Below are 17,059 nucleotides of genomic sequence, written 5' to 3' on the forward strand. Positions count from 1 at the left end.
GCACAAAACATTTTTCTGTTGGAGCAAACTGTGTATTTGTACAGACCGGTCACATTCAACCAAACAAATAAGTCTTTTTTTAACCCTCTGTATTCTGCAACAGAAACTGTGCATATGTTGGTATTGTTGCTTATTATGATATTAATTCTCAGAGTATTTTAGAAAGCTTCATATCCCTAAAATCTGTACATCCTAGGCTAAAAGGTTATGGAAGTCAATGAACCACAACAATTGATAAAAGTATTGAAATTATGTCAGAAATTAAAAAAAAATACAAAAATCGGGCATGTTTTTTTCATCAATTTTGAAAAAATAAACACAATAAATATTGATCTGAAAGATTCATGAATGTAGAAACATGATCAAAATATTTCTAAACACTCCAGGAGTTATTTATTTATTTTATTCTATTTTTTGGTTTTAGATCATTTTATAGGGCTTTTGCCTTTATTATACTGAAGAGTGACAGGAAAAGGGAGACAGACAACGAGGATGACACGCAGCAAAGGGCCATGGGTTGGGGAAGAATCAGGGCCGCTGCCAACACCTCAGCCTGCATAGACCGCACACTCTACCTGGTGACCTTGAGGGCACCCCCCATTTTTTTCACCTTCATTTGGCCCCCTTGTAGCGTAACATAATGACGCCACCACACACAGACAACATGATGGCCCAAAAGAACAAAGGCTTTAGCTCTTAAAGCTTTTTATTTTAGATCCATTTTAAAAAAGATTATGGTAACAACACCTCCATAGGCACACGTGGGAGCTCTATTTCCAGATGGTTAAAAGAAGGCGAGACCATCACAGTTCAGATGCCATGAATCTCTTTCTCTCCTTACAGCTTTATCTACAGCGACTATACTTGGACTTCAACCTGAACCTTTCCTAAACTGATATAAATTTCACCCTCCTTTCTGAGGGAAACACTGTTCTTGGCTCACATTCCTTCGTCCTCCTTCTCCAGCCCGTACGAGCACAAGTCCGTATTTCATTTAGTGAAGACTTCCTCCAAACCACATGCTCTTAAAGTGGCCCTGATTAATCAGGCGCAGTGTTTTCTTCTTCCACGTCTCCTGGATCAGGGGCTGCCTACAGGGAGGGTAATTCCCAGCGCTTGCCTTTTGGTACTTTAATTTAGCCGGTGTTATCACTGGCTCAGGATGAAAGGGCCAGGGCATGAGAGTGGAAATACAGAGGGTTAATTCCACTGTTGGCATTGGAGGTTAGGTAAAGTTCAATGAAATATTAAGGTAATGTTTCAGTTAAGGCTTAAGACGGGAAAATGTCCACAGGTAACCCATGTTTTTGGGAATAACCCACCAAGCAAGAAAATGTATGAACATAAAAAATGTCCATATTTTTGAACCAACTGGTCAGTAGTATAAAATATTTTACGACACTCAGCCCTTCTCAGTTATGATGTTATGAAGTCATTTTCAAGGCTGAAACATTCGGGGCTGTTTGGAGGGGCAAGTGAAGTATAGTTTTTCATATTTTGGTGTTACTAAATGGGTGTGAGGAGCTCTGAGGAGCCAAACAACTTTATGAACATGTAACAGCTGACATCATAGCCCATGACAAACCAATACAAGCATAAAGAGTATGAGTGGTCATTGCATATTTTTCACATAAACTCACTGCAACTGTCTCAACTCGGGTAAAATATTTAGGCACGTTAAGTGAATGAGCAAATTGACACTGAGAGGGTAATTGATTTTTCCGTTGTGTCAATATTTGGGGAATTACGAGCACTTAGTGCGGCGTACGTAAGCGCAGATGTCGGTGGCACGTCGCAGTAATCTAATAGCGGACGCGGATCACAGCGCTAATCCTGGGAAGTGGACAGGAAGGCCTGTGTTCTGCTGGAATGTTTAGACTACCCGAGCCAGTAGACCGAATCTGTGATAAAGAAATACTAGCTTTTCACTGGTATGTTCCTTTGAACATTAACACGGCGAGTGATATTTCAGAGCAAAGGAAGCTGAAACTGAAACTTCTGTCCAAAGAATTTACAGAAAGAACGACGGAAATTTCTGATTACACGATCTTGATATGAAACTGTGTGGCAGGTACGGCAGAGGAGAAGGTGCTAAAGTTCAGGTCAACAGGCGTCCAGAAATTTACAGAGTACAGGGCACCTGCAAATCAAATTAAAGGGACAGTTCACCCCAAAAACAAATAAACATATTTTTCATCATACGGTGCTACTACTAGATTGTTCTGGTGTGAGCTGCAGAGTGTATCAGCCATTGAGCCATTCTCTCCAGAAGCTTTTTTGCCATCATGTGACACAGATGGAGGGCAGGAAGTGAGATCTGGTGGAACGCTGTCAGGATAACATTACTAGCTAACTTTAGCTATCTTTAACTACAGTTTTCTTCCTACTAGGTCAACTGTTCCCAGAGGTCAGGTGAAACGCTGTCAGGCTAACGTCACTAGCTATGGTTAGCTAACTTAGCTACTTTCCTCTCCTATCTACTCATCCATCAATGTCAGGAAAAATATGTCTTTTCGATTTTGGGGTGAACTGTCTCTCTAATAGCACAGCCTGGTCTAAAAAGCAGATGCATCATCAGTTGAATTTAGATCCTAGAAAAAGAGTAGCCCATGTGATTTGCTTTAACTCTTCCATCCAGCCATCACCTTACCTCCAGCCCGTCTCCTGCTGAAGAGGATTCCCCGTGAGGTGGACCTCTCGCAGGAACTGACATCCCTCCAGACTCTCACACACGTTCTGGATCTCTGAGAGAGAAAAGCAACTCTGCCTCGTCAGTGTCTATTTCTCAGTCTATTCCTCACTTTCACTCATGTCTTATCTGGTTATGCAGAGCTACATCAACTTGATGAAAGAAACAGAGATGTGTTTCTGAGACTTGTGGACTAATGCGTCTTATTTCCATGGAGTCATATACTGCACTTGGACAGGCAGCATAAACACTGCAGCATCATAGAAAATAGAGTCATGAGTGTTTATGACTGAAGGTGTGGTGCAGGTAAATTTAGAGCTATTGTATCGTCTTTTGTTAAGTGAAATTAATGTGCAGCTGAGTGGGAGTGAGACACTGGAAAGATGAAGTCAGCAGACAGAAGCTGAAACACCACCAGGTTTTAAACTGGTCCACATTACACACATAGCGGAGGTTGGTGAGCCTTTATGGTGATTAAATAGACCAATTTGGAGTGAACATCACAGTTACGTCACAGCGGTTGCGTGCACATCATGGTGCAGAAATACAGCGGCAACAGGACAGAAACAGTCACGATACCCAGAATAAAAATGTCTTGTTGTGGCGTTGGATGTCAGAACAGGAATACAGAATAATATAACCTTTGTTTTTATAGAAAACTGTCACTGAGGACGCGGTTTGAAACTAAACAAAGACCTTTGCAGTTGCTATAATTTGATGTAAACAAACAACCTACATAATATTCACATATGTAATTCATAAAGCCCGACAGTTAGAGCATGAAGTAATATTTGGGCCTTTATTTACATCCACCTGGTGGTAGCAGTATTTACATTGTTCTACAATACATTAAACAATGAAAAGAAGCTCATGAACAAAAATCATTTGATACAGTAAATCTCGGTATTACACATCCTGAACATGACGGAAAAGTACAAAACTGTGTGCATCATGAGATTCGGATGGCTTGAGTTATTGTTTTGTACAGACGCTGGGTTTTAACACAAGGTAGACGAAGATTTTCGGCCGTTGTCACGTTGGCCTTTTAGTTGGACGTCTCTACAACAATTAATTAAGAACAATAAGACAAATCCATGGTTGACAAACACAAGTTTTTACAGTTCCTTATAATGGCAGAATATCTATCACCACAACATTAATTCAGTTCATATAAACTGAACACAAACTCCTCTACTGAGTGTCCAGCAGTGATTACAGCCTAAATATTGAGATTATAATTAACTGGAGACAATTTTTTTCTACTACATGTAGGTCTTAGCTATAAAAATGGCTCATTGCAATCAGTTTAGAAATATAAACGTTGTAATGCTTTTTACGTTTTATCTGGCGCTCACACCGACACCACTACTGTCCCTTTCTGCCACCAGTTCAGCTCCGCCCACAAATATGTCATCGCTGTTTACAAACACAAAAAGGGTCTATAGGATTTATATCATCTGTTTAATGAAGACAATCTGTTACCTGACATGCAGTTGAATCGAAGATCCAGATTTGTGAGGGACACAGAATCAGACATGGAGGGCAGCTGGGTAATTCTAGGACACAAGGGAGAGACAAATTAGAACCCATTTTTATGGACACACTTTATCTTAATTCAATATAAAAGTTGATGTTAAAAAAAGGATTACAGTTTGTGTTATTTTCTCATCTGTGTTTCTATCACATTCAGGTCTGGTGCAAAGACAGACATGGAGTCAGACTGGAGGACTGAACCTGTTTTGGGCCACAGAGAGATGTAGCATGAGTGGAAGCCAGCACGCAGTGAGGCTCTGCAGGGAGGAGATGCTGTTGTCGTCGAGATGCAGCTCTCTGAGGAGAACCTGGTTGTTCAGATTCGGGGGCTGATGGGAAAACAGGGTGCAGCTGTCAGTGAACACTGGTCACACTGTGGGGTTAGACTAACTTTGTGCTGCTGCTGGTTCAGCTACACCTAAATGACCTCGTCCATCACTGTCAGCTGTTTTAGTCCTGCTGTGTTGGCAGACATCAGTGTCGGCCACAAGTTAAGTTCCGCTGACCACTGGTGCATTCAGAAATACTGAAGCTATATATGTTATTATAATAATTACTTTTGTTTGTATGTACTTTTATTTTGCATGTACTCTCTCATCAAGCAGTTACCACTGAGTTACCAAAGAAAGACCAAGATAAGCTTCAGTAACTGGACATTCTCTCCAGCTGTCTCTTACAGCGTATTCTCATGGAAGACATTTTGACTAGTGTAACTGTGATGTAACTCATAACATCAGTTAGTTCCCTTTCATTGAGTTCTACAAGTGACAGGGCCCTGGTATCGTGCATGCTGAGCAGCAGCAGTGACCCACCGTCTCAAGTGACTTCTCAACACTGAACAGTGACATCAGAAGCAGTTCTTTCAGTGATCAGCTGCAGCTGTTTGTTTGTACCTCCATCAGGTTGTTGGCTCTCAGGTCCAGTGTGTGGAGCAGAGCGCTGTTTTCCAGCCCCTCCACACCTGCCAGGTGGTTGTGTGAGAGGTTCAGGTGCAGGAGAGTGTAAATGTCCCTCAGTCCTCTGGTGCTGATCAGCTGGTTGTGATCCACTGACAACCTCTGCAGTCTCCTCACAGACTCCAGACCAGCTGGAGACGAGACGGGAAAATGAGAAGGTATTTATTCAGATTGGAAAACAGCACAGGGTGAGTCTACATATGAGCAGTAAACAAAGCATGAGCAGGTCTAAAAAACATAATCTAAAATGAGACGGTCCAAAAGTTCCCTCCTATGAGATTCAGTTTCAGAGGGGAGTCACAACACAATATTACAGCAGCTGAATATATGATTCAATGCGTTTAACCTCTCGCCTGGCCAATATCTATTTATGACTTCAGCCTCAGCTCAAGATCACCTCAGTAAATAAATTACTCTTCAATGCATATTGTAGTAAAGTCAGTGAAGTCCAGGAGCTGCATCAGAAGAGAGCTGCTGCCCTCTTGTGGAGTATTTCACAAACATCTCAAACTGCCACACACACACACACATCACACAGACAATAATCAAACTACAAACAGTGTGAGATCTCAGATGTGACACAATCATGTTATAATGGCAACAATCTTATTCAATCATATTCCAAACGTCACAATTATATTTCACAAGGTTATAATTTTTCAATTCTCACCAATGCGAGTGATGGAGTTGTGTGCGAGGTCCAGAACATCCAAATTTTCAGCACCAGTTAAACCGTGGATGGACGTCAGCTTGTTGTGGCTGAGATGAAGAACCCGTAAACTGGTCATATTTTCACAGTCGACAAATGAGATGTCATTTTCCTGTGACAAAACAGAAGACTTTAGGACACAACAAAACATGCCTGTATTGATTTTTACTTTCAGAATAAAGAGATAATGATATTTAATTAACAATAATCCAACCATACAACAGCACAAAACAGCTGGAAGTAAAGATCATGGATTATTTAACTTCCCTTGAAAAACAAGAGACACTAAGAAAATAAAGTCATTATATATGGACTGAAAATCCACCTGTACGTCGATGTAGCAGAGTTGTGGTAATTGCTTGATGCCGTCCAGAGATCTGAGGCCGCAGCGTCTGAGCGTGAGGGACCGAAGCTGAGAACACTGAGTGAGAGTGGATAAGTTACAGCCAGGTAAGTCCTCCAGGGTCACTGTGGTCACCTGGAACAGAGGTGAAGATGTTTCAAGGCTCAGAGGTTTGTCTGGATTTTGAGAGGTTAAGCTGGCGTGTGTGACATGACAAAGATATGTCATTATCATATCAAATATCATATTAGGACCAGTCAGAAATGGATTACTGCTTTTTCAGTGCAACCACTCTAAAGCTGGAGTCCAGAACTGTTGTCTCCCCCCTGTGGCACTGAGGGTAAGCACATAAACACTGTAGACATGCAATATGATGTATGCCTGCAGGTGAGTTTGCAACATCTCCCCCGTCCCCAGGAGCGCTATCGTCAAGACTTTATTCTTTTTACTTTAACCTTTTGGGCCCTAGGCCTTTTTGGGATATTTTTACTGCCTTTACTTTTAAGCTCATATCACAGTCATTATAAAGGCTACATACACATGCTATATTTTTTTCAGGACAATCTGGGCTAACCAGATTTGCCATCATTTCATGTCCTTCTATGTGCCTGTATTTTATATTAATTTTTATATCAATGAAAAAAACAAATCTGTGTCACTAAATTCTTACATTTTTACATGTATCTCACCATAGCAAGATGGAAGTTGACATATTCTACCATATATGAAGAGGGGAGACTCTCTGGAATCAGATATGTATATGGTGACTACGGCCCTGTCATGCATGCATAATTAGGCTACAGTTGTCTGGGTGCGCAAAGGTGAAGTGTGCTGGTCTTGTCATACAAAGTTTGATGGAGTGTCAACTGGACAATATGGAGATATTTGCATCTTGAAAGCCGGACTACAAATGTAGATAGACAGGGAGAAACACACGCAAGCCTAAGACGTGGTAAGATACGATATCCCTCACTATATGAAGTGACTGATAACAAGATCTGTATAATGGATTGTAAAGAAATTCGTCAGGTTTTTATTTTGTAGACAATCGATCTGGATTTATAGCGTGATGGGATGACAGCACAATGATGTGTGTGGTATCCCTGGAAAGCTCTGCTCCTGCGCTTTCATGTGATATGCGTGCATTTGCGAGTAATTCATCCAAGAGTAATGTGTGTGCAAAGCTGTATGAAAGCTTTGTTATACAATTTTAGTGTAACTTTATCTTCGCTGCGAAAACATTGGACTACTGACAAGTGCTTGGTCTTCTTGGTTCCACTGTTTCACGTGATATGCGTGGCTTCTCGCTATGACAAAGGGTCGCAGAGAAAATCCACAGAGAAGAACAGGTGTGAATTTGGACGCACTATGCGTTGTTCGGGCCCATAGGGTTAAAGGTATACTATACAGGATTTCATAAAAAAAAAAAAACGTACACAAGGTAATTCCTCTGAATCATCACTTATGACCTGATAAAAGTGTTTGTCTGTATCTGCAGAAACTCTGCCCCCTGAGTCTCATCACTGATCAGATAAGTTAGCAAAACTGTAACCTAAAAAGTTGTTTATTAACTAAACTGTTTCCCTGACTACAAGATTAAAGCTACAGGACACCTCGCCCCTTACTGTAACTTCAAACACAGTTGGTTTACAGTTGTCATTTATTCCACGTCGTTTTCTTTTATTTAAAGTTATTTAATTTTCTAACATATCTCATGATGTGCCTGCTATCTGATAGCTATGGTGGGTGAATGTCTACTAAGCCACCTAAACAGGATTTCAGAGTTTTAAAGTAGAGATTACAGTTCATGTGTCAGTGCTGTTTCAGAGAATTTTCCACAGTGACTGCTCGCTGTATGTGCTTATGTCCCACCCACACACACACTATCACTGACTGATGAATTGGCGCTGGTTATTTATATAATTGTGGCGTACTAACTATGAATACAGTCCATCTGATGCTGGTTTTGTTTAAAAAGCTACAAATTATATCCAGCCACAAAATGGCAGCTTTTTACAATGTTGCAGAATGGAGTGTTAATAGTAGCTGGAGTGTGTGTGTCAACTCGTCTTGTCGTGAGTCTTTTGTCTGACCTGGCCTTTATGTCTGAGGGATTCGACCTAAAGCTCCAGCACTCTCATGGTTAAACGTGTTCAAACAGCTTCATCCTTTATAAACAGTTCTGTAAATGTGTCTGTGTCATGGTGGAGTATTTGTGGTAATCTTACCTCCTGCAGGGATTTCCAGCCTGTGGCCCGCAGCAGAGAGTGTGGACAGAGAGGAGGCAGACTGCCAGCCTCAGCAGCTCCTCTCGGCCCTCTCCGACCCCGGACAGAACCTTTCTGCTTCCTCCTGTTCCGGAGGGACAGTTTGGACCAGGGGACACAGTCTCTCATCCATGACAGCCTCTTCCTCTCTGTGTGCTCTGGGAGACACACGGTTGAAAACACAGACACAGTGGAGTCCACAGTTTGTTCTGTGGAGGTCTGACTGATGTTCTCCTCTGGGTCATGTTGTGGTGGTCTGGTTTCAGTACTGGTGGGACTGGTTGTGGACTCACTGTGTAAAGGACCAGAGCTGGAGGAGGTCCAGGTGGTGCCGTCTCCTCGCTGTGAGGCCAAAGTGTTTTCTGTTTCATCTTTATTCTTTTTCTCATTTTCATCCATCAGGCTGTTTTCTTCATCCTCCACCTTCACCTCCTTTTCCTGCACCATTCTCTCTTTGCTCTCCTCTTTGAGTCTTCCTCCTTCCTCTGTCTTTTTGTTCACCTCTTTCTTGTTTTCGTCCACCTCCTCTTCCTTCATCTCCTTCTCTATTCTCACATTTTCCTCTTCCTTCTTTTCTCTCTCTTCCTCCTCTTTCTTCTTCAGGCTAATTTCTTCCTCCACTTTTCTCTTATCTCTCTCCATCTTCTTCCTTGACTCCTTCAACTCTTTTCTTTCCTCCTCCTCTTTCCTCTCTCTCCTCTCTGCCTCTTCTTTCTTTTTTCTCTCTTCTTCCTCTATCATTCTGATTTCATCCTCCAGCTGCTTTTTTTCCAATATTATCTTGTGTCTTTCCTCCTCCATTCTCCTCCTTTCCTCCTCCTCATTTTTACATTTCATCTCTTCTATCTTTCTCTCTTCCTCTTTCTTCCTCCTCATCTCTTCCTCCATTTTTTTCCTCTCTGCCTCCATCCTTTTTGTCTCCTCTTCCCTTCTCCTGTCCTCGTCATTCTTCATCCTCTTCTGCTCCCCTTCCCTCATCTTCCTCATTTCCTCCATCTCCATTTTCCTCTTTTTCTCCTCCTCATTTTTACGCTTCATCTCTTCTATTTTTCTTTCTTCCTCCATTCTTTTCCTCTCTGCCTCCATCTTTTTTGTCTCCTCTTCCCTTATCCTTTTGTCCTCTTCATCCTTCATCCTCTTCTGCTCCTCTTCTTTCATCCTCTTTTCCTCCCTCTCCATTCTCCTCTTCTCTTCTTCCTCTTTTTTAAGCTTCATCTCTTCTATCTTTCTCTCTTCCTCTTTCTTCCTCATCTCTTCCTCCATTCTTTTCCTCTCTGCCTCCATCTTAAGTTTCTCCTCTTCCCTCTTCCTCTGTTCCTCCCTCTCCATTCTCCTCTTCTGATCTTCCTCTTTTTTAAGTTTCATCTCCTCTATTTTTCTTTCTTTCTCCATTCTTTTCCTCTCTGCCTCCATCCTAATTTTCTCCTCTTCCCTTCTCCTCTTGTCCTCTTCATCCTTTATTCTCTTCTGCTCCTCCTCTCTCATCTTCCTCTCTTCCTCCACTCGTCTCTGTAAGTTGCTGATCAGTTCCTAATTAGGAAAGACAGACAGGAGAGTCAGAACAAAGCAGGTTGTCTCATCTCATTAGAAACATTTCATTATGAGAACATAAACCAATAAACACATAAACAGCCCAAAGCCTCGACACCTGCAGAGGAAGTCGGAGCTACGACCTCTCAGAGTAGATTATAATAATCTGATGTTTGAGGTCAGTGAACTTCTGATTCATGTTTTTCCACATTCTCTCACTGTTTCTGAATAATGATGAATTAAGACTAATAACTTCACATGGAAGTCCCAGCACTGAATTAACTCATTAACCAGGGAGGACGCTGACACCCAGCTGTGTCTCTGCAGGTTGAACATCTGGTGACAAGTGACAACATGAGGATTGAGCCATACCTGCTGAAACAGAAGCTCTTGTTCCAGTTTCTCCTGAGCTCTCTTCCCCATCAACTCCAGTTCCTTCTGATGGAGCTGGATAAAGAAATAAACATGATAATGGTATATATTATGATATTTTACATTTTTTAAATTCTGGATTTTCTCTCTGATATCTTTCCTCACACAGTGTACAGGCCTCACTGTCTATCAGCTATCTATCTTGTTGTCTTTACTTGAATTCTTCAAAGGTATAGGAGGCATTTTCCTTCTTAAGAGCACCTGAGTGATGCAGCAGTTTCCTCAGGTTGTCTGTTTCCTTTATTATTTCATATATTATTCTTGATAGATAGATTCTTCTTCTTCTGGGAGGAACAGTAATTCATATTGGGTTTTTATATGTGTAATACACAAGCAAATAGCAAACAAAATCTTGAATCTTGAATATGTTATTACACAAATGTGAAGTACTGGATTCTATTTTTCCTTTTTTCAGTAAGATGTATATGATATAAATCCCAACACAGAGGGGGATTACAAAGTTGCTCATCTGAAATATTTTCCAAAATCTACATCTGCTATATTTAAGCAATATCACACGAGAGGGAGTGATGTTGTACTGTATATCGTCACAGCTGTGATTCGGTTGTAGGCACTCGGCCTGTGGCCTCATGCCGAAGACAGTTACAGCCGTGATGATATACAGTACAACGTCACGACCTCGAGCGTGATATTGCTTTTATAAAACAGTTCAACAACAGCTTAAACAGCAATACTGAGTAAGGAAATGTTAACAATAGGTGATGAAATAAATTATTTAAGTATGTTATGTAGCACCGCGAAAACAAAAAAAAAAACAGTTCCCCCGGTCTGTTGCCAGGCAACGCAGCACACACGCCAGGAACTCACAAACTACTTTGTATTTACATTGATGTGCAGCTGTGTAACTTCGTCCAGTTCGGCTGATGAAACGTTGGCAAACCTGGATGTTGGTACGGCTGGATTCAGCTTCCACTCTCCCTCATCCTCATCAGTACCTCATCAGATGATCATTGATAATTCCTGACCGTGTTCGCTTCATTTTTGCTGCTCTCCAGTTTGTCGAGGTCGGCTGATGTTACACAAACACACCTGGAGGTCTGCACAGAAGAGTCCTGGCTTTCCTTTTCCTCGTCCTCTCCTGACGACCACTCATAATTTAATTCAAATGTAATTTTGGGGAAAATATCCATCTTCTTGGTGTAACGCTATAGTGTCAGTTTGCGTCAGCGAGTGTGACAGTTAATTAATGGTTGTATTTATATTTATAACACCTGTGAGCGGAGTGATTTTACTGTTACAAGTCCCAGTGATGTTGTACTCTGTATCAGCACTCACGGACAGAATGCCTCTCGTCCAATCAAATTACTCGGTCGGAACTAACTGTTGTATAATAAGAATTCTTATGAGAAGAAGTCCTGAGTAAGACTCACCCTCTCTGCCTCCATTATCTTCTGCAGCTCCTCCTGGAAGTCTCTTTCTCTTTGTCTCCTCCGCTCCTCTTTTTTCATCTCCTCACAGTGTCGTTTCTTTCGCTCTGCCTCGTATTGCAGCGTCAACTGCTTCTCTATGTCCACATATTCATCTGTGACAAGGACAAAAATGTAAGCCGTCATTAACAGTTACGCAAGCAATGAGGAAAACGTTGCAGTGGTGCCATTATAGGTTTAACTTGAGCTTGTCATCCCCCTCTCATTGTCTTCCCTTTTACCATTTTTCATTGCAGATTACAGTGTGCAGTGAAAACAAAAATAACCCTCAAAATAATGTCTGTAGAAACATATATAGCTATTATCATAAATGAATGATGTGGCATCACTTGGACAGGTCAGCAGGAATATACTGTATGTCATGCTTCAAATATTGTCAGAACTATACAGGTGGTTTAACAGTTACAGTCTTTAAAATGTTGAATATATAATTTTAATTAGAGTATTTCCATCAGATCAAACACTACGTACTTATGACAAACACATTGTCAAAAAGATTCAACCACTGACAGGATTTAAGGAAATTATAAATCAAGTTATGCCTTTAGAAAATGTAACCTTATCCTCTGTCCAAAAGGTTTAATTATGTACAACTTTATCACTGAATCTCCCTATGGTCACAATTGAAAACAAAAATGAGTCAACAGTGACCTCTTGTGGTCAACTGTTCTACCACTATCAGTTTCAGAACAACATCAGAGCTTCAGCAAGACCTCAACAGTGCAAACAAAAAGGAACAGAGAGGAAAGAGATGTAATGTAGCATCAACATCCATCACACCTGTGCCATAAACTACAGTGTGTAACATGTCATGTTTGTTCACTTTGAATTACCATCGTGCTGTCACTCAAACTGTACTTTTGATCCTGTGAGGTTTACACTGCACTGCGTCAAGCGTTTTCACCTCATACTTCTAAACATGTACCTTCGTTGTTGTGACACACTGAAACAACATCGGTGAAAAGTGCTTCTGTCTCTGTGGGTGAAGGAAGAACGAAGGGATCAGTGGAGGTGTTGTTCTCCTCGTTCTCCTCATCACAAATGCCCTGCATCAGGAAAATAAAAATGTAGATCAGTTTGTCACAACGTGTATATTCTGGATGTGTCATACAGAGAGAAGACTGACACTGGACTGTACAGAGAGACATTTACCTGCTCTTTAAGTTTCATCATGTCCTCATCAAGTTCAGATGGAAAGTTCATCATGTCCTCAGTGTGATGTGATGGAGGGGAGGCTGAGAGGAAATTCAAAGAAAACACATCCATCATCACAAGAAACACGCTCAGCCACGGGATCACCTGTCGGTCGTTTCACTGTACATACTGATACAGCACAGCTAATTGACAGATTCATGAAAGATGATTAGATGAGTCATTTAGTGTCTATTTTCCAAACACAAGAGCTGATTTCGTGCCCTGGTTCACCACAGAGAAGGAACGCCTCTAAAAGTATAAAGTCACATTATGTGCTGCTGTTTACCTTCAAGATCCTCGAGGATGAGCTTCTCACAAACTGCTGCTCTGCTTTTAGAGGCTTCAAAGTAGCAGAGCAGAGATGGGGGGATATCATCTGAGTCCTGCTGTCAGAGAGTTGGTTTGTGTTAGTTTGGTACGTTTAAAAGTGAAGCTGAGGTTCTATCTGCTGTTGTATCTGCATAAACATCCAAACGTGTGTATTTAATAAGCTTGTAGAGACAAAGTGAAGCAAAGACTGGCTGGTTACATGAGAAGAAGTCATGAGAATACACCATGTCACATTACGCGATTGTGGAGTCATAAAATCGTGCCGTGACTTGGCCAACAGACATGACAGACATGCCGACACCGTATGTCGCTGCGTTGGGCTAGAATAGGGCTGATATTGTGAAGTGTGTACCAGGCATAATAAGACCTGCGGTAGGTCAGCTGATGTGCAGAAAATACTCCCAAACTGTCCGTTTACTCCTCGGTGGTGTGTTTTAATATTTGGCTTCCAAATTAATTTCCTTGATGTTTTGCATTTATCACTTTTTCTTGAGAACTGGAACAAAACCTCACTTTTTGGGGTGTTTGATTTTTACTTTTCAGTTGGGCTGGAAAACATATTTCATTTAGTTCTATAGTTTATGTAAACATATAATTTCATTAGAGTGCTACTGACCTTTTCACAAAACAAAAAAGAAACCATGATGGAGATGGGTTTGTCTTTATGACAGCATATATAACAGTTGGCCCCACTTTTAAATCAAATGCGAGTTCTTCTTTGAACATGGGAGTATTTCTGAGGTGGCAATCTGAATGTAAGAATCTGCTCTCTGGCCAATACGCTGTCTCTATGGGCACCCTAGTTCTATGGGCCCCGGTGCAACCGCACTGCCTGCACTGTCTATGTTTATGCCCCTGGTCCCAATTCTCTAGAGTGAGTGGCAGCCCTGCAGGACAGTAGGGTTGGGTACCGAAACTCGGTACTTTTTGTACTTGGTACTGATTCACGTCGGTACTACCGAGTACCGATTCACTTAAAATGAATCATGCCAAATTTCGGTACCTGAGGTGGAGGCGGAGCGAGAGCGCATGACTCGCACCTCAGACTCAGCAACAACGGTGAGCCGAAAGCAGTCCAAAGTCTGGCTGCACTTACGCCAGTCGACGGAGACAGTGCTCGCTGCAATATTTGCGACGCAACATGCAAGGCAGGCAGGGGGAACACTTCCAATTTAAGAATTGTATTTATTTCTATTTAAATCTTTTTATTGAATTTTCAAAATAAATGCATGTGCAGACAAAAGTTAATGTGCAGCACTGTTTCTAAATGTTCTCAATAAAATGTTGAAACTGAGAAGTTTAGACTTTAAAAAGTACCAAAATAAGGTACCGTTTGGTACCGGTCCGGTACCGAATTCCAGATACCAGTACCGTATCGGTTCAATTATGAACGGTACCCAACCCTACAGGACAGTGCTGTGTAAAGAAGTCAGCTTTCAACTTTCACCTTTGACTAATTGCCGCCGGCCAGGTGAAACCAAACACACAAATACTTAAACATAAAACATAATGAAATATATAAAACACACAGCAGAAATATGTTAAACATGTGCTCAACCCCACCTGTCAAACTGACATAACTTCCTCACTAAGAGAAAAAGCAATGGAATTTTTTTTCTTTGCATTTTTTTCCTTGGGTCTATAAAACAATAATCAATGTTCATGTTAACAGACTCCATGAGTTATCAAATACAGGCCTCTGCCAAACGTTGATATAACCTCTCACGGTAACGGTGTATGATGTATCCTTGATATTTACCATGACAGTAGCCTACTTTGAAAACATTTGAAAAATAGTGAAAAAATAAAAATCATATAGATTTTTTCATCGTGTATGTAATGTAACATTAAATTTAAGGTATTAACAACAGTAACTATTCATCCTTTTTTTTTTTTTTTTTTTACAAAAACTGTGAATTCAACAGTTTGGTTGGCTTTAGACAAAAAAAGTTTTGTTTTATTTCTTCGTCCATTTTAGTCACATTTGCTTGTCTTTACTTCCTTTGCCTTAAAAGGCCAAATCAACACTTTAGTGGACCCTCATTAGATTTTACCTTGTGTATTAAGTTACATAAACCCGTTCAGTGAGACCTCTGGTTCTGAAACATGTCGAATAAACATGCCTACCTCTGAAACCCACCACACACAGAGCCCCCACAGAGCCCACATGTCTGCTGTCACTGTTTATGTTTCTAACTTCCTGTAGAGACAGACTGTTCAGAGACACAGCGACACCTAGAGGATTATATTAACATTACAATCCCAAACAAGTTCAGTCAGGTTAAATTAACTTCAACACATTTTTCATTCACATAAAGTGACTCAAAATGTCTTCTACCAAACGGTTAGACAGCACGATAAAGGGTTAACTGCTAGGCTACTTAAGCTAGCTGCTAGGCTACTAGCCACAGTTAGCTTGCTGTCAAAGAGTTAATTTAATTTTATATTACAGTGTCGTCACCTCAAAATGAGATTAACGTTACTCACCGTCTCTTCATGGAAAGAAAAACTCTCCTGCTCTTCACTTCCATCAGCATCAGAGAGGATCTTTTCATTTAGCTCCCGCATCATCGTGTCAAACATCTCATTAGCGTCCATTTTAAAACGTCAGCGACTCGTTTGCGTTTAACGTTTACTTTTAATTACGCCCTTTTGACGTCACAAAGTTATTTTAACTTTATAATATTACCGCTGATACTCATACTCGCTGTTTATCTGGATAATATGCGGTTCATTTCAGTATTTGTTGGCATGTAGAACAAGTCCTGTTCGCGTCTAGAAGATACTTCCGTCTCCATGGAAACGACGCTGTGAGCTACGTAACCTCGCGAGGGACAAACCGTACAAAAGGCAAAGGGGAAATGTCCGTTTCAATTCAATTCAATAGAACTTTATTTATCCTGAAGGAAAATCTTGTATCTGAGAATACTTCACATTACAGTAACAACAATTGACATTCACAAGCAGAACAACCAGTGGGTTCCCCGGGTCAGGGTCATTCACTGGGCCCAGTATTAAAACAATAGATTATTAATATCTGCCAAAATATACACACATCCTCGTCTCTGACACCTCCACTCCCAGGACAGAACCAGCTTTCCTGATGAGCTTATTGAGTCTGTTAGCATTTCGTCACAATAAATGTCTTTACAACTCATATTTAGCAAAATTTCTTTTTTCTTTCAGTTACATTTATTTATATTTATCACTTTTATTTACATGTATTTTTTTATTCATTCTTGCATCTGTATTTTTTTTTAATCACAGTCTGTTATACTGATAACTGACATTAACTCATTTTGATTTAATAGCACTTTATATATCCCAAAGGAAATTGTTGTGCCACAGAATGCTTCAAGTACAATAACACAAACTGCAGTAAAAACAGTTAACGTTTGGGTTATTTTTGGTAATTCAATATATTTTGGGGTCTTTTTGTTGTGTTGTAATCAATTTTAGTGTATTCTTGTGTTTATTTTGTGTCTCTTTGAGGTAAATTAGTGTATTTTTTAGTCATTTTGTGTCTCTTTGTAGATTTTTATTTTGTCTCATTGTGGTTGTTTTGTATCTTTTTGTAGCTGTTTGGGTTTATTGAGGTAATTTTATGTATTTTTGGGGTCTTTTGTTA

The 17,059-nt window shown here is 40.6% G+C and overlaps 1 protein-coding gene across 3 annotated transcripts in view; it reads right to left on the reverse strand.

The window, feature by feature from the left end:
* lrriq1 (leucine-rich repeats and IQ motif containing 1) overlaps positions 1-16,502 on the reverse strand; it is a 53,204-nt gene extending 36,702 nt beyond the window's left edge. For 2 of the 3 annotated variants that reach the window (XM_033634590.2, XM_078167636.1), the window contains exons 1-13: positions 15,919-16,502; positions 13,388-13,484; positions 13,060-13,142; positions 12,833-12,953; positions 11,851-12,002; positions 10,400-10,474; positions 8,459-10,027; positions 6,213-6,365; positions 5,849-5,999; positions 5,116-5,309; positions 4,424-4,551; positions 4,172-4,245; positions 2,651-2,744 (exon numbers count right to left, since the gene is read on the reverse strand). In XM_033634590.2, the coding sequence (XP_033490481.2) occupies positions 2,651-2,744; positions 4,172-4,245; positions 4,424-4,551; positions 5,116-5,309; positions 5,849-5,999; positions 6,213-6,365; positions 8,459-10,027; positions 10,400-10,474; positions 11,851-12,002; positions 12,833-12,953; positions 13,060-13,142; positions 13,388-13,484; positions 15,919-16,029 (3,002 nt within the window). In that variant the 5' untranslated portion in view covers positions 16,030-16,502. Of the gene's footprint in view, positions 1-2,650; positions 2,745-4,171; positions 4,246-4,423; positions 4,552-5,115; positions 5,310-5,848; positions 6,000-6,212; positions 6,366-8,458; positions 10,028-10,399; positions 10,475-11,850; positions 12,003-12,832; positions 12,954-13,059; positions 13,143-13,387; positions 13,485-15,558; positions 15,634-15,918 lie in introns of those variants that run through there. The other variant, XM_078167635.1, reaches the window with a different exon arrangement.
* Between the last annotated feature and the right edge of the window lie 557 nt (positions 16,503-17,059).

Source organism: Epinephelus lanceolatus, chromosome 5, assembly GCF_041903045.1.
Source record: "Epinephelus lanceolatus isolate andai-2023 chromosome 5, ASM4190304v1, whole genome shotgun sequence".
NCBI lineage: Eukaryota > Metazoa > Chordata > Actinopteri > Perciformes > Serranidae > Epinephelus > Epinephelus lanceolatus.